At 38.8% G+C, this 23305-nt stretch overlaps 1 protein-coding gene across 2 annotated transcripts in view; it reads left to right on the top strand.

The window, feature by feature from the left end:
- The window catches only part of KCNN2 (potassium calcium-activated channel subfamily N member 2), a 482890-nt gene that overhangs the window by 444715 nt on the left and 14870 nt on the right, over positions 1-23305 (top strand). For both annotated transcript variants that reach the window (XM_061158525.1, XM_061158526.1), the window contains exon 8: positions 19717-19827. In XM_061158525.1, coding sequence (XP_061014508.1) covers positions 19717-19827 — 111 coding nt within the window. The remainder of the gene's footprint in view (positions 1-19716; positions 19828-23305) is intronic.

Raw genomic sequence — 23305 nt, 5'->3', positions numbered from 1 at the left:
AGGGAGAGGAAAAGGTTTGTATGAAGAAAGTGAAGCCGGGGAGGGACTTGGTATGTGGGCACAAGGCCGCTGGGTCAGGAGTGTCCAGGGTGAGTTGGGAAAGAGACACAGGGCTGGGAGTGGGAGGCCAGACCTATGGAGCTCTTGAGTGAGGTTTGCTGCCTGCTGTGGCATGCCACTCTGCTAGGACACCAAGCAGGCTCAGACATGTTCCTTGCCCCTTACTCACCATGATGCGGCCAGGACTGGTGTGTACCATTTACTTTAGATGTAAGAAAATGGAAGGCTATCAAGTTGTCTAAGATTTATTGCTGTGTGGTGTGAACTTTGAAATGTCTGCCCCAGAAGCTCCAGTTTTAGTGACCTGGGTTCTCCTCATTCCTTATCTGCTTTTTTAGCTGGGTTACAGCAAAGAGCATCATCCTGGTGCTGGTTTGGTTTCTGCCTGCGGAAGGATGTGAACTAGCACTGGCAGCTCCATAGGCAGGAAATTCCCAGAATGCCTCAAGCCAGGCATCTCTGCCCAAAGCCTCTACTGTGTCCACCCTCCGGTTGGCACAAGAGAAGCAGGCTCTCGAAGTGAGGACCTCTGAAGGGTGGCCAGGGCAGTGTGTACCCTTGTAGCAGCTGCTTAGGAAGATTGCTCAAATAGTTAGAACTAGCTGGAAGGACTGAGTGTCCGTGACATATACCGAGTAGGAACATTCTTCTCCCACTTGGTAGTACTGAACAGCTAGCTGTGAAAATAAAATCTGGGGGCTCATTTTAAGGTTACCAGTTGTAACAAGATGACCATTTGTGGAAAATATAATTTAGCATTCTTTGCTTGTAAAAGAAAATACAGTTTTATGAATTTTAGTAATTTTTATTACAATTGGTACTGTCCTTTATGATTACTCTTGGATCCCTTTCTTTTTCCTCAAAAGATGGCATTTTATTATATAGTATAATGCTTTGGGAAATAAAATTTGCATGGGTGTATTTTTGGAGGGCCCATAACAAGCCCACAAGGGACATGAATGATGCTATTTATACACACACAACTGGTGATTGCAGAGTTTTTCCCCTTATGCTTCTTAGAAACAACTTCTTTGGCATTGGTTTTTGGCAAGACATCCACTCTTTTATTCTTGAATCAGGTATGACTCAGGGTTTGTACAAACCGCTTCATTTGCCATGGATCAGGGCCAAGTTTGAGGTTAACCTTGCCTGGCTCTTGTAATACTTTTATCTTTCCTTGATTTTTTTCTCTGTCCCTAACATCTCAAGAACAGCTCCTACAAAGTCTCATCTGACAGCACAAATCTTTTATTCCATTCCTTAAACTACTTCCTTGCTTAAGTTTCACTTGTAATCTTACTTTGTTTTTAGAAAATATGTTCTAAGCCACTTAATCTATATGGACACAAAAGTATTACATGCAGTGAAATTCACAGTGTCTTCACTGCTGCCCTCTGAACTCATGTTGTAAACTTTAGTCCTTCTGTCCTTAATCTGAGGAGCTCCATTCCATTTCCCTCTTAAGAACAGACATTTCTTAATTAACTTGATGAGAAGTTGTTTACTTCATATAGAAAAAGTGAGTGCTCTTTGACTAGTCTATACAGTTGTGTAGTCTTTATCCACTGGCCAAGCAAGTTCACACAGAGTCAGGCCACAAAGCAGTGGTCTGGGGCTGTTTCTGGGAAGTTGGTTATAGCCCATGTAGATTTCCTGGGGATCAGGAGCCTATGTATTGAGGTTACCTAGAAACTAGTACAGAGAGTGGCTGACAAATCTTGTTTCCTAGAAGAGGTTTTCTCAGAGTTTGTATAAAAAGTTAGTTTCCACTGTGTTTTTATTTTGTCAGACATCTTTTTTTTTTTGCCTTTGATCACATGAAATTTAAATACCAGTTTGTTGCATTGGAATTGCCTAAGTCAGATATGACTTGCTTTTAATTTCAGGCTCTTTTATTCATATATTTTTCTTTCTTTCTTCTTCCAGCCTGTTCTCCCCTGCACTTTTGCAATGCGTGTTTAGATAAACTGTACATTGTCACGTTTCTCATGAGTCATTGCTCTGTGTTTCTCTGGCCTTTAATAAATTCTGAAAAAGATGCACAAGTCCCAGCACCCCTGGGAGAGCAGGGTCAGCCCTGCATCATCTTGCACATCATCTCGGAAGCACTGTGACTCCTTATGTTCCTTTATATTTCAATTTTCCCGTTTATGTGTTTATGAAATTTTGATAGAATTTATACCCTTATGTGATTGTTTCACTTTGAAGCATGTAAAGTACAGTTGATTTGAATGCTAACACCTGCAAAGCTTTCTACATTTCAAAACTGTAGACATAAAGAAATTAGCAGTACATGTTTTCTTCATAAAGCTAATGAAAGTAATGAATTATTTCATAGAATCATCTTAGATGTTCACATTTCATTGGTTAAAAACTCAAAATGAAACTGTAATTTAAAAATTTTAAATAACAATTTATATCATGAATTACTTTGGGGAGCCAAGGACATTAAGATAAAGCTCATTTCTGCCATGGTTCTTGGCAGAAATGTATTGTTAAACCATGAGGGAAGAGAGTTTCCATATTTCTAAGAAAGAAACAAATGGTCTTATCAAAAAATAACTTCTCCTTGGCTGAAATGTAAGTTGTAAATCCAAGACAATCATGGAAAGTTTTAAAATAAATTTTAGGTTGTGTTTACAATGCTATGTAAAGATTATCAAAATACTAAAACAAGGGGTTTTATATATTAAAATGCCTGAACAAGAATTCCATTGTGATAGATCAAATGAGTCAAGACCTAACTAATATTAGAGCTGATGAAACAAAGATCTCTTCCCTTTCCGTGGGTCTTATTTTAAAAACACAAGATTATAGAGATGCCTAGTAGATGAAGTCCTCATTACCCTTCAAGAGAAAACAACTGAGGTTGTCATTATTTACCTTTTTTCTTATTCTTCTATCCTTCCTCTTTTTTAAAAAATTTTACTGAAGTGTAGTTGTTTTACAATGTTTTGTTAATTTCTTCTGTACAACGAAGTGACTCAGTTATACATGCACACATATCATATTGTCTTATTATAATCTGTCACAGGATATTCAATATAGTATAGTTCCCTGTGCTATACAGTAGGACCTTATTGCTTATCCCTCCTATGTATACTAGTTTGCCTCTGCTAATCCCAAACTCCTAATCCTTCCTCCCCTATCCCACCCTCTTTGGCAGCCACAAGTGTATTCTGTATGTCTGTGAGTCTGTTTTTGTTTTGTAGATATGTTGACTTGAGTAGTATTTCAGATTTCACATGTAAGTGATATTATATGGTACTTGTCTTTCTCTTTCTGTCTTACTTCACTTAATATGATAATCTCTAGGATCCTTGTTGCTGCAGGTGGCATTATTTCATTCTCTTTATGGCTGAGTAGTACTCCGTTGTCTATATAGACCACATCTTCTTTATCCTTTCTTTATCCTGTTTTTATCCTTCTTTATCCTGTTGATGAACATTTAGGTCATTTCCATGTCTTAGCTATTGCAGATACTGCTGCTGTGTACATAAGGATACATGTATCTTTTCAAATTATAGTTTTGAAAATATATATGCCCAGGAGTGGGACTGCTAGATCATATGGCAGTTCTACTCCATAGTGGTTGAACCAACTCACTCCCAGCAATAGTGTATGAGAGTTCCTTTTCCCTACACCCTCTCCAGCATTTGCTATTTGTAGACTTTTTAGTGATTGCCATTCTGACTGGTGTGAGGTGGTACCTCATTGTAGTTTTAGTTTGCATTTCTCTAATAATTAGCAATGTTGAGCATCTTTTCATGTGCCTAATGGCCATCTGCATGTCTTCTTTGAAGAAATGTCTGTTTAGCTCTTGTGTCCATTTTTGAATTGGGTTTTTTTTTTTTTGTTATTAATTTGTATTAGCTGTTTGTATATTTTGGAGATGAAGACCTTGTCAGTTGTGTCATTTGCAAATATTTTCTCTGACTCTGTAGGCTGTTTTGTTTATAGTTTCCTTTGCTATAGGCTTCGCTTGTGGCTTAGCCGGTAAAGAATCCGCCTGCAATGCAGAAGACCTGGGTTCGAACCCTGGTTTGGGAAGATTCCCTGGAGAAGGAAAAGGCTACCCACTCCAGTATTCTGGCCTGGAGAATTCCATGGACTGTATAGTCCATGGAGTCGCCAAGAGTCGGACATGACTGAGTGACTTTCACTTCACTTCATTTCCTTTGCTCTTCAAAAGCTTGTAAGTTTGATTAGCTCCCATTGGTTTATTTTTGCTTTTATTTCCATTGCCTCAGGCCACTGGCTTAAGAAAACATTGGTACAGTTTATGTCGGAGGATGTTTTGCATATATTCTCTTCTAGGAGTTCTATGGTGTCTTGTCTTACGTTTAGGTTTTTAAGCCATTTTAAGTTGATCTTTGTGTATGGTGTGAGAGTGTGTTCTAACGTCACTGACTTACATGCGACTGTCAAACTTTCCCAGCACCACTTGCTAAAGAGAATGTCTTTTCCTCATTGTATGTTCGTGCCTGCTTGTTGAAGATTAATTGTGCATAGGTGTGTGGGTTTATTTCCAGGCTGTCTATTTTGTTCCATTTATCTGTATGTCTGTTTCTGTGCCAATAGCATCCTATTTTGATTACTGTAGACTTGCAGTATTGTCTGAAGTCTGAGAGGGTTATGCCTCTAGCTTTGTTCTTTTTCCTAAGGATTGCTTTGGAAATTCTGGGTCTTTTGTGGTTCCATATAAATTTTAGTATTATTTGTTCAATTTCTGTGGAAAATATCACATTGATATTTAATAGGGATCACATTGACTCAGTAATATGACCATTTAAAAAATATTAATTCTTCCCATCCAAGAGCATGGGATAGCTTTCCATTTCTTTGACTCATGTTTCATTCTCTGTACTAATGTTTTGAACTCTCAGCATGTAAGTCTTTCACCTTTTTGGTGAGATTGATTCCTAAGTTTTTGTGGGGTTTTTTTGGTGTGATTTTAAAAGAGATTGCTTACATTCCCTTTTTGATATTTCATTGTTAGTGTAAAGAAATGCAACCATTTTCCAATCTTTTATCCTGCTATGTTGCTGAATTAGTATATCAGTTCTAGTAATTTTTGAGTGGAGTCTTCAGGGTTTTCTTTATATATATTTTACCATGTCATCTGCATATAATGACAATTTTACCTCTTTTCTATAAATTTGAACACATTTTATTTCTTTTCTTTTTCTTTTTTTGTCTGATTGCTGTGCTTAAAGACTGCCAATATTTTTTAAAGAGAAGTGGTAAGAGCAGGCATCCTTGTCTTGTTCTAGATTTTAGTAAGAAGGCTTTCATCTTTGAGTATTATATTGGCTATGGTTTGTCATAACAGCTTTTACTATGATGAGATATGTTCACTCTATACACATTTTCATCAGGATTTTTATCATAAATGAATGCTGAATTTTATCAAATGCTTTTTCTGCATCTGTTGAGATGATCCTATGGGTTTTGTCCTTTTGTTGGTGTGGAGTATCGCATTGATTAATTTGCATGTGTTGAACCATCCTTGTGAACCTGGAATGAATCCAACTTGGTCGTGGTTTATGGCCTTTTTTATGTGCTTTTGGATGCAGTTTGCTAATATTTTGTTGAGAATGTTTCTGTCTATATTCACCAAAGATATTAGCTTGTTTTTCTTCTGTAGTATTGTCTTTGGTGACAGTGGTGTCATAGAATGTCTTCAGGAGTGTTTCTTCCACTTCAGTCTTTTTGAAGAGTTTGAGAAGTATTGGCGTAAGTTCTTTGTATGCTTGGTAGAATTCTCCAGTGAAGCCTTCTGGTCATAGGCTTTTGCACTTAGGGATTTTTTTTTTTTTATTATTACTGATTTGATTTCATTTCTAGTGACTGGTCCATTCAAGTTATCTATTTCTTCTTGATTCAGTTTCCGTGGGCTATATGTTTCTTAAAGGTCGTCCATTTCTTTGAGATTGTCAAATCTTTAAGATTGTCAGTTTATAATTTTTCATAATATTCTCTTGTTGCTTTTTTCTGCAGTATCTTGTTATTGCTCCTCTTTCATTTCTTATTTCATTTGGGTCATCTGTCTTCCCTGTAAGCCTGGCCAGAGGTTTGTAAATTCTCTTTATCCTTTCAAAGAACAAACTCTTGGTTTTATTGATATTTTTTCTATTTTTTTAATCTCTATTTTATTTATCTCCTCTCTGATCTTTGTTATCTCCTTCCTTCTGCTGAATGTAGGTTTTGTTTGTTCTTTTTCTAATTCTTTTAGGTGGTGGATTAGGTTGTTTATTTTATATTTTTCTTGTTTCTTGAAGAAGGCTTGTGTGAACTTTCCTCTAAGAATAGCTTTTGCTGCATGCCATAGGTTTTGAATGGTTGTATTTTTGTTGTTACTTGCCTCAAGATATTTTTTAATTTTTTCTTTGGTTTCATCACTGATCCATTGTTATTTTGTTTTTGTTTTACTAGCATGTTGTTTAGTCACCAAGTAATTGTTTTTGTTTTTTTCTCATTTCTTTTTCTGTGGCTGATATCTAGTTTCATGCCACTGCAGTCAGAAAAGATGATTGAAATAATTTCTGTTTAAGCTTGTTTTGTACCCAAGAATGAGGTCAATCCCAGAGCATGTTCCAAGTGCACGTGAAAAGGATGCATATTCTCCTTTTAGCTACAATGTCCCTAATAAGTCTAGGTGTTCTGTTGTATCATTTAGGGTCTCTGTTGCCTTGTTGATTTTTGTCACAAAGATCTGCTCATTGATGTGTGTCCTATGTATCCTTAAATTCTGCCATTTTTATTATAATATGTCTTGGTGTAGGTCTGTTTGGGTTTATATTGTTCAGGACCCTCTGTGCTTCCTGTATCTGGATATCTGTTTCCTGCTTTAGATTTCAGAAGTTTCCAGCCATAATTTCTTTAAATATATTTGCAGTACTTTCTTCTCTTTCTTTTCTTTCTGAGATCCCTATTATGCATAGATTGGCATTCTTTATATTATCCCATAGGTTGCTTATGTTGCTTTCATATTTTTTTTAAAATTTGTGTTTCTGTCTGTTCTCTTGATTGGGTGATTTCAATTATTCTATTATCTATATCACTTATTCATTCTTCTGCATTATTAATTCTGCTTTTCATTGTCTTTAGTTCAGCTCTTGTCTCTTCACATGAATTCTCTAATTTCTCTTGGCTCTTCCTTATAGTTTCTAATTCCTTTTTATAGTAATCTTCATTTCTGTTGATAGCCTTTCTTAATTCCTTCAATATTCTCATTGTCTCCTTATTGAATTCTGTGACTATTGGATTGAATAGATCGCTTTCATTGTTTGTTCTTTCAGGAGAATTCTCTCAGTTTTTTTAGTTGGAAGTGGTTTTTCAGTTTCTTCATTTTACTTATATTTCTTTGCTGGCAACCTACTCCAGTATTCTTGCCTGGAAAATGCTATGGACAGAGGAGCCTGGTGTGCTATAGTCCATGAGGTTGGCTCAAAGAGTTGGACACAACTGAGCATGCAGGCACATGAGTTTAGGAGAAACAATTCTCTATTGTGGTCCTTGAGGGCTACTTTTATGTGGGACTGCTCCTGTGTAGCTTGCATGGGTTTAATCTTTTTGTTGTGAGGGCCATTCGTAGTCTGGATCCCTGTCACCTTTTCCCTCAGTGTATGCTGGCCATCATCCCCTTGATGGGAGGTGTGACTGATGCTGCACTGGGTATTGAGTGGGGCCTTCTCTTTGCTCTTTGGTTATCACTGCCCTCTCCAGGGCAGGGTCTGCTCCCTAATTATTGGAGCAGAAGCCCCCAGCTCCGTTTCTGAGCTGTGTTTCTGCTATGCACTGTGAGGTAGGCGGGATTGGCATGCTCCCACTAGGTGAGAGCCACTGAGTATTTTTCTCCGGGGCCCGGTCACCTGTGAGTATACTCTGTTGTGTCATTTTTTACCCATTTTGTGGGCTTACAATGGACACTGTGGTTGGCGCTGCTTTTGGCCCCAACATAACCATGGGATGCTGCCAGTCAGCCCCAGTGCCTTTCACACTTCGTTTTTCACAAGGCCACCAGCACAGATCCGCTGGAGTGAGATCCCAGGACTGTAGCAGTCAAGCACCTGTGCCTGCTGTGGGTGCTATTGAGGCAGCCCACACCCGGGCCTGACCCAGCCCCTGTTGTGCACACCCACAGAACCCACAACTGCTGTGTGCACTTGCGGCCCAGCCACGGGAGCACAAGCTGTTTGTTCACATGCTCCGTGGATGCTGACTTCACGGAGCCGGCAGTGGACTTGTAAATCTGCAGTTTGTGCAGCCGCGGGGAAGGATCTCAGCTCTGCTTCCTAAGCTGCACAGCCCCTGGATCTCAGCTGAGATTTCAGTCACACCTCTGCGCATGGACACCCACTGGCATCTGCTCTCAGAACCCCCGAGGCGTGGCTGGAGCACAAGAGCCTGCCCAAATGGGAGGGGCCGGGGCAAGGGCCAGGCTGTGCAGGCCTGCCTGGGTGGGAGCCTCTCAAAGAGTCCATGGAGGCGGTAGCCAGAGATGGGGAAAGAGGCTACAGTGGAAGCCCCAGGGTTCTTCCCTGAACACCCCTAGTCCTAGTCGCTGCTCCCCGCAGTCCAGCCCGCTCAGGCTGCTCCATGCCGCCCACAGCAGCCCTCCCCACAGATCTGTCTTCTAAACCCCGTCCTCCAGCACCCAGTCCCTAGCTGTACCAGCACGTGTGTCCCAGGCTGGCGTGCTCGGGGCAGTTGCACAGACTATGTGTATAGGCCTCCCTGTGTCCTGCCACTAACCAGCTGTTGTGCTCTCCTCAGGACCTCTGAAGTTTCTTTTCTGTTCCAGTAATCTCCCTGCCAGTGAAGTGATGGAGAAGGAAATGGCAACTCACTCCAGTATTCTTGCCGGGAGAATCCCGTGGACAGAGGAGCCTGGTGGGCTCCATGGGGTCACAAAGAGTTGGACACAACTGAAGCGACTTAGCATGCATACATGCATGCATTAGAGAAGGAAATGGCAACCCACGCCAGTGTTCTTGCCTGGAGAATCCCAGGGACGGGGGAGCCTGGTGGGCTGCAGTCTATGGGGTCACACAGAATTGGACACAACTGAAGTGACTTAGCATGCATGCATTAGAGAAGGAAATGGCAACCCACTCCAGTGTTCTTGCCTGGAGAATCCCAGGGACGGGGGAGCCTGGTGGGCTGCCGTCTATGGGGTCGCACAGAGTTGGACATGACTGAAGTGACTTAGCAGCAGCAGCAGTGAAGTGAGGGGACTTCCCCGGATGTGGGAACCTCTCTTTACCATCAGAACTGCCTTCCAGAGGCACAGAACGTTTTCCACTTCATTTTTCTTTTTTCTACTTGATTATTGTAGAGGTCTTCCTTGTCCTTTCAGATGTTTGAGGTCTGCTAGTGTTCGGTAGGTGTTCTGTGAGAACTGTTCTATTTGTAGATGTATTCTTGATGTATCTGTGCAAAATACGTGTTCCATGTCCTACTACTTAACCATCTTGATTCCAATCCCCTAACCTTCCCCTTTCTGAGGAGGCACTAAAGACTCGAGGATTTATTGCTGTGGATGTCATGATAAACTTTGGGATGAAGTTTAAATGGCTTTATTCTTTTGATTAGAGGTAGGCAAATAACATTGTTAGATCATGGTAACTCCTCTTTTTGTTAATACCAACTAGTTTCTAATTCTCTCCAACTTTATTATAAAGCAGTTGATTTGCTTAGCATTTAAAAAGTTACCCTATCTACCATTTTATATCTGTACATAAACATGCAATACAAGCTGAAAGCTGTCATTTTTCCTTACCTGTGAGTATATATGATTGTTTCGAGAGTAGAATACAGCCTCAATGGTAAAAGTATCTCTTGTCTTATATTAAAATGAAAGTCATTGATTTTTAATTTTTGCTTCTCTAATTCCATAAAATTATGACAACTTCATTGGCCCTTTAACTATTTAGAGTAGATGACTGCATTTTTGGCATAAGTTATTTTAGAATATGGAACAGTATCTTCACATTCCTTCAGACAGTGGTTATTATCTAATAATAGGTCCTCTATTGATAGTGAGCATTAGATTTCAACAGAGTCCACTATGGATTCCTCAACAAAAGTGAGGTCACTTCAGATTTGAGTGATTTAAGCTTCTTCCATCCTATTGGTAATTCTGTATTTTAAAAAAGCAATGCATAAAATTTTCTAGTTCAGAATCATTTAAAAATCATACTAGTTAATTTTTAAAATTTTATTCAAGGAGCAAAATATTTAATCATTTTTTACACCACATTAGGTTAAGGACACTTCATAATTCTGTCATCATCAAATTTACCAGATATCAAAAACTCTTAACAAGGTCACATAGCATCTCAGTTAGTTGTCAGAGTTCAGTAGTTTTCATCCTGAAGGGTAGGAACACTACCCTATTAATTCAGTAGAAGTTATTTGTAAAAGGACCATAACTTAGCCAGAACTTACATGAAGAGAATGACTGGTATTAAAGAAAGCTAAACCTAAAGTATGATTATATTCCTGCTATTTCCTGTCTGCATTTAAGCATTACTTTTCCCCTGCCAGTAGAAGTAGGAGTCTTGAAAAACTAGACTAAAGCCATTCCTTGGTTTTGCATGTGTGAATAAGGAAAAAGAAAATATTTTATCTGTCTTATACAATTTGACATGAGATGTTTAATCCCAGCTGATAATTTTGAAGAGGTTTTTACTTTACTTTTTGTCCTTTGGCTGTTTCTGCTGTTGTTGTTCAGTCTGTAAGTCATGTCCAACTCTTTGTTACCCCATGGAGTGCAGCACATCGGACTTTCCTGTCTCTCACCATCTCCGGGAATTTGCTCAAACTCATGTCCATTGAGTCGGTGATGTCATCCAACCATTTCATCGTCTGTCACCCTCTTCTCCTGCCTTCAGTCTTTCCCAGGATCAGGGTCTTTTCCAATGAGTCAGCTCGTCACATCAGGTGGCCAAAGTATTGGAGCTTCAGCTTCAGCAACAATTCTTCCAATGAATTTAGGATTGATTTCCTTTAGGATTGACTGGTTTGATCTCCTTGCACTCCAAGGGACACTCAAGAGTCTTCTCCAACATCACAGTTCAAAAGCATCAATTCCTCAGTACTCAACCTTCTTTATGGTCCAAGTCTCACATCCATACATGACTACTAGAAAACGATAGCTTTGACTGTATGGACTTTTGTTGGCAAAGTGATGTCTTTGCTTTATAATACGCTGTCTAGGTTGGTCATAGCTTTTCTTCCAAGGAGAAAACATGTTTTAATTCATGGCTGCAGTCACCATCCACAGTGATTTTGGAGTCCAAGAAAATAAAGTCTGTCACTGTTTCCATTTTTTCCCCATCTATTTGCCATGAAGTGATAGGACTGGATGCCATGATCTTCATTTTCTGAATGTTGAGTTTTAAGCCAGCATTTTTACTCTCCTCTTTCACCTTCATCAAGAGGCTCTTTAATTCCTCTTCACTTTCTGCCATAAGGGTGGTGTCATCTGCATATGTTAGGTTATTGATATTTGTCCCAGAAATCTTGATTCCACCTTCTGCTTCATCCAGCCTGGCATTTCACATGATGTACTCTGCATATAAGTTAAAAAAGCAAAGTGATAGTATATAGACTTGATATATTCCTTTCCCAATTTGGAACCAGTCTGTTGTTCCATGTCTAGTTCTGTTGATTCCTGTATACAGGTTTCTCAGGTGGCAGGTAAGGTGGTTTGGTATTCCCATCTCTTTTTCAGAATTTTCCACAGTTTGTTGTGATCCACAAGTCAAAGGCTTTAGCATAGTCAGTGAAGTAGAAGTAGATGTTTTTCTGTAATTATCTTGCTTTTTCTATGATCCAGTGGATGTTAGCAGTTTGATCTCTGGTTCCTCTAACTTTTCTAAATCCAGCTTGTACATCTAGAAGTTCTTGGTTCACACAGTATTGAAGCCTAGCTTGAAGGATTTTGAGCATTATCTTGCTAGCATGTTAAATGAGTGCAATTGTGTGGTAGTTTGAACATTGTTTGGCATTGCCCTTTTTTGGGATTGAATGAAAATTGTCCTTTTCCAGTCCTGTGGCCACTGCTGAGTTTTCCAAATTTGCTGGAATACTGAGTGCAGCATTTAACAGCATCATCTTTTAGGATCTGAAATAGCTCAACTGGAATTCCATCACCTGCATTAGCTTTATTAGCAGCAGTGTTTCCTAAGGTCTGCTTGACTTCACACTCCTGGATGTCTGGCTCTATTAAGTGACCACACCCTTGTGGTTATCTGGGTCATTAGACCTTTTATGTACAGTTCTTCTGTACACCTTTTATGTACAGTTCTTGTCACCTCTTCTTAATCTCTCTGCTTCTGTTAGGTCCATACTGTTTCTGTCCTTCATTGTCTTTCCCATTTTGGAAAGGTGTGTTCATTGAATCTTATCAAATAAAGGCCCATTGTAAAGAAAGTTTCCTTAAATTATAGTTTCACTATAGTTTCTATTTTGTGCCCAACAGTTAGAAGAGATGATAGGCCTTTTAGGCCCTAAGGCTGAATTCTCCACCATTGCCCTCAGCAGACCTTCACTTCTCCCCAAGAAAATTTCTTGAGAAATAAAGCAGCTGCTTTTAAGTGAAAGTTGTTGTAACCCTCTTGTATTCAACTCATTGTCTCTACAATTCCACCTAAATTTTCTAAATTATCAGCACTTTGAGTTGGCAGAGCTGCCCTTCCTGTCTCTGAAATATGTGTGCTCACATTGGCACCATTGCTAATAAGGAGATTTAAACTCAGAGATGACTCATTGTTGATGACCAGGTTTATGCACCACTTCCTTCTTTCCAGTCACTGAAGCAACAGGAGGAGCTGAGCAAGCAAATCACGAAAGGAGAGTTGGGGTTTCTAAACCCAGGCTTTACCACTGAACTCTAAAAGCACACACATACCTTCTCCCTGCTTCCTTAGGACGAGGACATTTTAACTGACCTCTACGCCCCTATCAACAATACAGTTCACCCTTGAACAACATGTATTCGAACTGCATGGGTCCACTTATATGCAGATACTTTTCAGTATTAAATACTACAGCACTACACAATCTGTGGTTGATTGAATTTGTTAGTAGAGGGCACACGATAAGTTATACTGTAAGTTATACTTGATTTTCAACTACAAGGAGGGTTTGTGTTCCCAGCCCCTCTTTGTTCGAGGGCCAACTGTATTTGAAGATACTCAGAGGCAGGGGCATTTTAACAGAGGGAATTTGTCTTCAAAGTTATTTTGAATATTGTTTATTTTCATGACCTAAAGAGATCTTGTAAAACTCCAGTGGGACATAATACTAAAGCTGAATGTTTTATAGAATCTTACTTGCCAGATATGCTTGTCTTATGCATTTTTATGAAAAAATAATTGTGTCAGAAAAGTGCATTGAAAATATATTTATTGTTCTAGGGTACTGAGTCAGTCAACTCCAGGGAGAGAAAAATGGGCAATGTTTTCAATTTCCCTTTAAAGGAAAAGTTAATATTTTAAAATGAAAGTTAATCTTTCAGCTATTTCATTAATTTAGATGTATTTTTGGTAGAAAACATGATTTTTTTCAAAATAAGTGTATGTTAACAAATTTTCATTAGTGATAGTCCGTCCATCAGCTATCAAACTGAAGCTTGACCTTTTAGGAGCTATTGTGAGACAGAAGGATAATTTAACAGTGGAATCATTTGAACATTAGCAAATTTTTGCAGTCATTCTCTGTGGTGGTGAGTATTCTATAACTACCCTCCACATTATAAATTTCATTATTATTATGTTGAATATTTGGCAGATGCCTTTTTCAATAAGGAAAGAATCAAAACCTTTTCCCAGTGTGCTGTTAAAGGAATTTCCATTTCCATCGACTGATATATTAAGTTATTAAAGCTTGATCCCAAAGTGGTGCTTCAACATGATTTTTAGAAGTATATTTGTAGGATGAACATCACTAGTGATCTAACATAAAAATATGTCATATCTCTGAATTTTTTGAACTATGTGATAAATGATCTTGGGGGAAATGAGCTACTTGAACTTCTCTTACATTCTAGGGATTGACATGGCTTTCGATGTATGTGCTATATTAGAGAAGAATACAGCAGAGAAAGGCACCACACTTTATTTTTTGCTGTATTTATAACACGAATAATCTACAACATTGTGTTAATTTCTGCTGTACAGAAAAATGACTCAGTTATGCACATACATGTGTGTATTCTTTCTTACACTCTTTTCCATTACGGGTTATCCCAGGAGATTGCATATAGCACCTTATGCTATACCTCAGGACCTTGTTGTTTATCCATGGTATATATAACAGTTTGAGTGTACTAACCCCAAATTCCCAGTCCATCCTTCTCCCTTCCCACCCCTCCCTTGGCAACCACAGGTCTGTTCTCTTTGTCTGTGAGTCTCTCTCTGCTTTCTAGAGAGGTTCATTGGTGCTGTATTTTAGATTTCACATATAAATGGTATCATATGGTATTTGTCTTTCTGTTTCTAACTCCCCTTGTTATAATAACCTCTAGGTCCATCCGTGTTGCTGCAAATGCATTACTTCATTCTCTTTATAGCTGGGTAGTTTTCCATTGTGTGTATATACCACATTTTCTTTATCCATTCATCTGTTGATGGTCACTTAAGTTGCTCTCATGGCCTAGCTATTGTGAATAGTACTGCTATGAAAATAGAGGTGCATATATCTTTTCAAATTATAGTTTTGCCTGGATACATACTCAGGAGTGGAATTGCTGGATCATGTGGTAGCTCTGATTTTAGTTTTCTGAGAAACCTCCATACTATTTTCCATAATGGCTGTACCAAATTACATTCCCACCATCAGCATAGGAGGGTTCTCTTTTCTCCACAGTCTCTCCAGCATTTATTATTTGTAGACTTTTTGATGATTGCCATTTTGACTGGTGTGAGGTGATAGCTTGTAATTTTGAGTTGCATTTCTCTAATAATTAATGATGTTGAGCATCTTTTCATGTGCCAGTTAGCTATCTATATGTCTTCTTTAGAGAAATGTCTATTTAGGTCTTCTGCCCATTTTCCAATTGGGTTGCTTTTTTGTTATTGAGTTGTATGAGCTCTTTGTATATTTTGGAGTTTAAGCCCTTTTTGGTTGTGTCATTTACAAGTATCTTCTCCTATTCTTTGGGTTATCTTTTTTTGTGGTTTCCTTTCCTGAGCAGAGACTTCATTTTAATTTGGCAGCATCTAAGACTCTCCAGATGTTGGGATTCAACTATAGCTTATGTTTTCTGATTGTTTTTTGCCTGTTCACTTTAATCTAGCATAATGAGCATTAATACTTATATGCACGCACACACACACACACACACACACACACACACATTGGTTTTCTGAGTATCTTGAAGTGGTAGGTTAGTTACTTGCTGAGTATTTTCTTAATAGCACAAATGAAATGGAAGAAAAGTAACCAGGATACATTTTCTGACTTTGGTGAAAGAACTATGACTCATCTCGTTAAAGGCATGCAGGGATTTTAATTTCAGAGAGTAACATATGTTAGTCCCAACTGTTTCTATATCCATTGTGATCATGGCAAGATTTGGAGAAAATGTTGTAAAAGCATATTTACATTCATTCTTATTCACTTTATGAAACAGAATGGCTCACGAAGTAGATACTGACTGCACAATAATATCACATCATTTCTTAAATTACTATAATCATTAATGTGTTAGCAGGAACTTACTTTGAACCTAGAAAACTTTCGGGGGTGAGCCAGCTTCAGTTTGCATAATTGTAAAAGTTACTTTTTTGAAACCTGACTGTATACATACAAAAACATCTTGTGATTTATTAAGAACCTGGAAGGTATAAGACTTACATGAGCTAAGGACTTTGGAAAAAAAGATTTCTAAGTGGCTTTTGGGGTATAATTAAAAGGGTACAAGTGTGATTATGGAGTGAGGGATATAAGCAATAGTTTCACTAATTACTTAACTGTCAGATTCACTTGCTTCTGTGCTTTGCAACAGACGTACTAATTGTAATACACAAAACTTTTGGTGAGCTAGAGAACACTCAGCAAGAAATGGGCCAGCAGCAGGAAAAAGCAGAGCTCAAGAATAAACACAAATAAAAATCAACTTCCAAATGCTCTTGATACCAGTGATTTTCCACTCCTGTTGGGATTTTGATTTCTTTCCAGAAGAATCGCACCAGTGGCCTCCTGCCACCGGAGAACAATATTCAGCATTTAGTGCCAACTGCCACTTACAGCTATCTCTCTAGTGGTCGAAACCCCTCCTGTTTTTATATTCGCTGTTTATGAAAAAGCCATTGCTACTCTTGACTTTCTCATTGCTCCTGATTGAGGAGTGCCTGGGAGCAGACATGCAACAGGTGATCCTGTACTTGTCAAGCGAATGTTCTCATGCCGTGGGTAGCCTGAGTGGTGACTGCTTCCTTCCATTGATTCAGGCTAACCTCTCTTACTATAACTTATTTAGATTTTGTGGCAACAAAACAGGTTTAGATACTTCAAAAGGCCATTCTTTTCCTTCATTAGTACCCAGCTCTAAAATCACTATATTTCATTGTATACACATGGCCCATGTGAACTGAGGAGAGAGTTAATACTGAGAGAGTTAAAGCTTAGGGCCCTTTACGACATCTGCCTGCAGTGTGGGAGACCTGGGTTTGATCCTTGGATTGGGAAGATTCCCTGGAGAAGGAAATGGCAACCCTCTCCGGTATTCTTTCCTGGAGAATCCCATGGACAGAGGATTGTGGCGGGCTACAGTCCATGGGGTTGTGAAGAGCCGGACACGACTGAGCGACTTCACTTTTACCCACAGCCCAAAATATCAGCATAGTAACAACACAGCTCGGACATTTCCGACCCTGTCCTCTCTACCCTTTGCCTTTATGCTTCTTGTTTCTTACTTCTGAAAGTCTTCATAAGTAAGTGAAATAACTCAAGTAAAAACCTTTATCTTGTGTTTAAAATAGAGAGTAGTTGATGTAGTTTGCCATTTTCCCTCCGTATCCTCCTTCACTTAAAGCAGTGACTCTGTTGGAATCACACGGAGTGCTTTAAAAGATTCTAGTCACTATCAAGTTTAAGATAACTTGGCTTAAAAGTTGTACCACTCAAACAATAAGAATAATGTTTTGCCTTATATTGGTAACTAACCATAGTGCTCAGTTTTTAAATATTCATACTTTAAGAGTTTATAATAAACTGAAGTTTTGCTTAGAAATACAGTGCTCTATATTGTGTCATGGATATGGAAGTGTTCACAAATAAGAATATATGTGATCTTACATGTGGATAAAGGTATTATGAGTTGGGGTAAAGGGTGGAAAATATACCAATGGTAGTCAGAGTCTGTAATTGAATAATCACTTACTCTGCCTTAATCACCTATGTCTCAAATCAAAAGGTTAAACCAGGTAGGTCTAATACCCTCTGGCCCCTCTCTGTGATCATATGATCGGTATCACTTCATTTATGAGGATACTGATCTCTCCATAGAGCTTGGTGGAACCTTTAAACCTTCTGGAAATACTGTATTTAAACCCTCTTTAAACCTTCTGGAAATACTGTATTTAAACAGCATTACCCTGTTAGTAAGACCATCTCTGTATATTTGTAATTATCAGATTGTGGCAATAGAAAACAGTGTATTTTCTTTTCCTCTCCTCAATCTTGTCCCTGTTTGCAACAACTCATTCAGTAAGATAAAAAATTCCTTCCTTGGTTAGTAGTTGAATGGCTAAATTACACTTATTAATTCAAATAAAGTGATTCTATAATTAATTACATAATAAAATATAAGTATGAATTATGAAGAAAGATCATTTTCCTAGGTTGAATTTTTAAGGTTAATAAAGATAGGTAAAGGTTAGGTTAAATGTTTTCTTTTTTTTTTTTTTTAATTTATTTATTCTTTCAGTGGGTTTTGTCATACATTGACATGAATCAGCAATAGATTTACACGTATTCCCCATCCCGATCCCCCCTCCCACCTCCCTCTCCACCCAATTCCTCTGGGTCTTCCCAGTGCACCAGGCCGGAGCACTTGTCTCATGCATCCCACCTGGGCTGGTGACCTGTTTCAAATGTTTTCTTAAACTACAAACTTTGTCACTTTATATGTGAGCATTTGTTTGTATAAGTAATATGTATTCAATGTAAATAACGTGGACTGTTAAGGAAAGCACAAAGAATAAATTAACTTACTGCTCTTCCAGCCATTGAGAGAGAAGCTCTTTTCACAGTTGGGCTTCTTTGCTTTCCAAATATGAATTCCTTTAAAAAAAATAAAATTAGAATCAAGTTACATATACAAGTTTTTAACTTACTTGTCTAAATTTTATAGTCTTTAGATATTATAGGAATAAAATTTTATTATTTTTATAATATAAAAATGCTTTAAGTAATAACCAATCCCTTATTCTTAAATATTTAGGATGTAGACCACATTTTTAAGGAGCTGCAGAGTTGCAATTAAAACTAATGATTTTTAAACCTGTTGGGAATGAGGAAAACCAGGTTTCCTTGTGTACATTTGAGATTCTCTTGGAGGGCTATTCAGTGAGCATCCTGCCATCTTAGCTAACATAAAGGGGATGCTATTTAAAGCTAGTTTAAAAGGATTTCAGTCTATTGCAAGATCCCCAAGTACCATAAGGTCTCACTGTTTGTGCCCATCTTCTGCGGCTCACTGTTATCTCTGTACCGAGACAGCTAGGTAGTCTCAGCTCTCTGTGGTTCTCCCAAGGTTGAGGCTCTGTCTGGGCCCTCCCATGTGTGTCCCAGCTTTGCCTCCTGACCCCGAATGTAATCACTGGTCTTTGAATCAAGAAGACCTCGTGCCTCACAACTTGGAATGCATGCACCTTGACCCCAGAGCAGCAGGGCTTTCATCTCTGGAGCCTGGCAGTATCACACTTCTCCTAAGAGGTCAGTACGATAGCCTATAACTTAGAGAACGGACCACTGTTGAGTTTTTCAGAATAAAGGTGGCACGTGCCTTTCTTCATGCTGGTAAACATCTGGGGCAGTAAGGTGGTTATCCCTGATCTTTAGCATTTCCTATATGTGTGTTGTCCGGGTTCAGACCTTTCTGCGATCCTTTCTGTTCTGTGCATGGACCGGTTTGAAGCTGTGCATACAATTCATCTGTTTCCATTCCTGACTTTTTACAGTTGGCCATCCTGAAGACCTGCTGGTTTTTTCTTGACAGATTATAGAATTTTACTTTTTAGAGAATAATCCTTAGTTCCTTTCTGTGAATTTATGCTAATTCACTGATTTATGTTTCTGTTTTGCTCTGTCTTTAAGTGTAACTGATTTGCTTTGTTTTTAAGTCTGAAAATTCAGCAAGTTGCTGTTTTACCGTTCATTTCATGTAATTAAAACACGTTTGATACAAACATCACATTTTAGTTCTTAGTTCACCTATTTTACATTTTTTGACCTCAGTCTAAAGGCATGTTACTTATGTTTATTGGCCATGCAGTTTCTGTCATATTGATGGAAGACAGCGATTGCTACAGTTTATTTTTTATCTCTAGGTAGTCATGTACATAGCACAAAACATTATTTAACGTGGTTGAGACCAAAAATAATGACTCTCGGGGTTTTCTCGTCTCCCCTGCTTTTCAGGGAGCTGGTTGCACAGCCCTGGTGGTCGCTGTGGTGGCAAGGAAGCTAGAACTTACCAAAGCAGAAAAGCATGTGCACAACTTCATGATGGACACTCAGCTGACAAAACGAGTAAGTCACCGCCCCCGTAGCTCCAGAGGGAGGAGTCGTGTTTTCCTTTCTTTGTTTTAAATCATTTTATATTGGGGTATAGTTGATTTGCAATGTCATTATAGTTTCAGGTGTATAGCAAAGTGATTTACTTATACGTGCTCTGGGGTCTCCTCCTGATGCCAGTCCCCTGGTCTGGGGACCCCTATGTGGGTTCAGACCTCTCACTCCTGTGAGAGAACAGAGGGAGAGCATCTCTGTGACATAATTATTTTTCAGTGTGAGGGTTGCCTACCTGTGGGGTGTGGGACTGGACTGAATCACGAATGCGACCCTCCTGCCATTTCGTTGTGGCTTCTTCCTTTGGAAGGAACATGTCTTTTTTGGTAGGTTCTAGTCCTTTTTTGTTGATAGCTGTTCAGCAATTAGTAATGATTTTGGTGTTTTTGTGAGAGGAAGTAAGCGCAGATCCTTCTACTCTGCCGTCTTGTCCGGAGCTCTTATTTGCTGTCACTGTTGGGCAATAGTAGTTTTACTTTGACCGCTGAAACTGAAATGACATGGTTTAAAGTGAAAGCATTCTTGAAGTCAGTTCCATCTTTTCACATGGGGACTAAACTTTTCCTAACTTTAGGTCAGTCAGGAAATAATTGGGAAACCTTGGTATTTACTCAGGTATAAAAATAGACCACATAAGTCTAATATTGTTGGGGTTCTGAATTAACTGCTATATTGCAGGGATCAGAGAGTTTTAAACTTTCATAATGCTCTTCCTTCAGCAAATCAGATGAAAGTTGTGTCTCTTCCTGCTTGGCGAAAAAAAGACTTGTGCTCTCCCTTATGTTGCCCTTGGGTCCCCTTTAAGGATCTAGATCTGAGAGTCAAATGACCTTCCTTTAGTTTTAATGACTAGGACTGATTTCCCCAAACTGATCAAGTTTCTGATGTTACTGCTTTTCTGTTGTAAGTTCTTATGTATATTTGATAAATTCCCTGTCGATAGTGTTGAATTATGGAGAAGGAAATGGCAACCCACTCCAGTATTCTCACCTGGGAAATCCCATGGACATAGGAGCCTGGCAGATTCCAGTCCATGGGGTCACAAAAGAGTCAGACACAACTTAGAGACTAAACCACAACAATGTTAAATTCAGAGTCATGTTGTTTGTAGAAAGCTCTTTCAGTAAGAAGTACTGTTCTACTTTCAAAATTCACATTCTGCATCATGCTTATTGGGCTTCCCTGATGGCTCAGACAGTAAAGAATCTGCCTGAAATGCAGGAGACCTGAGTATGATGCCTGGGTTGGGAAGGTGCCCTGGAAGAGGGCATGGTAACCCACTCCAGTGTTCTTGCCTGGAGAATCCCCATGGACAGATGAGCCTGGCAGGCTACAGTCCATGGGGTCTCAAAGAGTCAGACACAACTGAGTGACTAAGCACACACACACATCATGTTTATGATGCCTTAATTCTATTATCTCACTACTATTTCTTAAAAGTGAAGCTACTTTGCAATATTTCTTGTGACCAGAGTCTTTAATAGGTCTGAAAAAGACACTCAAGCAGGCTTGCTGACAGATCTATTTTTATAGGCAAAAATGTCACTAAGTACAAGAGCAAATGTTAAGATGGCATTAGAATCAAACATAAACTTCCAGTTTATGAGGGCCATTCCATTATTATACTCAATACAGTATATGAAAATAATAGCCTTTTTGTGGTCCTCTCTGCATTACTTTATATAGTTATCAATGAATGTCATTTGTCATAGTTATCAATGAATGGAATTGATTCCTTTCCATTTAGTTATTTATGGAATTTTTAAGTGGGCCCATTTATAATTTTTAATAAAGAAGGACCTGAAAGCCACACATAGTTACTAACATGAGAGATTCAAAAGACACATTCAAGGGTGCTCCTTATTGCTAGAGAAAGCTACAACCATTCCCTGAAACACTACACTGAAGTTTTCTGATGGTCAACAGGGGTAATAATAGTCACAACATTCTGAAATCTTAATATGTATCTAAACAAAAAGCAATATGAATGTTAAAAGGTAGATTACTCTTGCAGGAAAAAATGTAACCTTCCAAGTCTTCCATTGTGTATCTTAACAATTTCCATGAAAAATTATTCCCCATCCACAAAGTTCGAGAAACAATTTTATACAGAAATCTTTTCTCTGCGGGACTACATTCACCACACAAAATGCAGTGTTTGAAAGTAGAACATACAATTCGCTGGGCAGTAACATTCAGAGGACTGTCCTATGTAGTTACAACCACTTACATGATACACTGCAATTCAAAAATGGCCAGTGGCCTCCGTAACCAGAATATTCTAAGGATTTCAAAAAGGAAGCATAATACCAATAACTCATCAGTAGGCTTAGTAAGACAGGACAGCTATTTAACAGATATCTAGCAAATCACCTTACAGAGACGGTTTGTTTACTGTGCTAAAGCTTTGGGAAATCTAACACTATTACTGTACATTCGGGTCTGAACCAAGAGTAAATCTTGGCGTTTGGCCCTCTGGTTACTTACGTTTTGGAAAGAAACCCGAAAACAAGCAATTCTGAGAGCCCAGGCATAATTTTTCAAGTCACTAGATGTGCCATGAAGGATAATTATACATATTAATGTCCACAGTGGGTGTTTCCAGTCCTGTTAAGAATTCTCAATCAGATCCATAATAAGAATACTATTGTGCAGTTACGTAATTTTGTCTCTTGCAGGTCTCTCAGAAGTGAACAGAAGTTTGAGAGGCTTTACTTTGTACAGCTTTTATATCGTGCATGGCTACATATCCTAGTAGGCTGAAAAAAATGCATGGAGCCATTGCCCTGCTCCATTCACCCTGCCCCAGGCACCTGGTCTAAAGAAGGACCAGGCTGGTGAGAAAGGTTGGTGCCCTAAGCACATCCGTCTCTGCCGCTGCAGGGGCAGGGAGCACATGTCCAGCTAAGCTGCACAGACTTAGTGACCTTTGTTTCCCCCTGGGCATCCTGGAGGTATCACCCATAGTATATGGAGCAACAGTTTACCGTAATTATCAGAATGAGAGTTAAGAAGCCCTCCTGCATCTTAAAACAGATTATGTTCCTTCCCCTGGAATTTTGGAAAAGACAAAGTATTACACTCATAAAAGCCCCTGAGGGAAGAAGCAAGAGAAAGACAAAAAGACAGAAATATATAAGTTGAAAAAGAAAGTAGTGAAAATCAAAGGAAATCTATAGACAAAGTAGCCTGTTATATAATGCTCTAATTATATGTATCTTGTAGGATTGAACAAAGCAGATATTCACTTAAAAGTCAATCAGCTGTAAGAGGTTTTGTGGTTTATAAAGTATTGTTTCACTTAAAAATATATTTTACCTTACTACCTATGACTTTAATATATGCTGATTCATTAGTAATTATAAAATAGTATGTCACGTCCTTTATACCTGTGAGGTGGGTTGGAGTCATCTGGTGACTATTACTATTGGGTTGGCCA

This window comes from Dama dama, chromosome 12, assembly GCF_033118175.1.
Source record: "Dama dama isolate Ldn47 chromosome 12, ASM3311817v1, whole genome shotgun sequence".
Taxonomy (NCBI): Eukaryota; Metazoa; Chordata; class Mammalia; order Artiodactyla; family Cervidae; genus Dama; species Dama dama.
The sequence above is the reverse complement of the archived record's forward strand: the minus strand, read 5'-3'. Positions and strand labels throughout refer to the sequence as shown.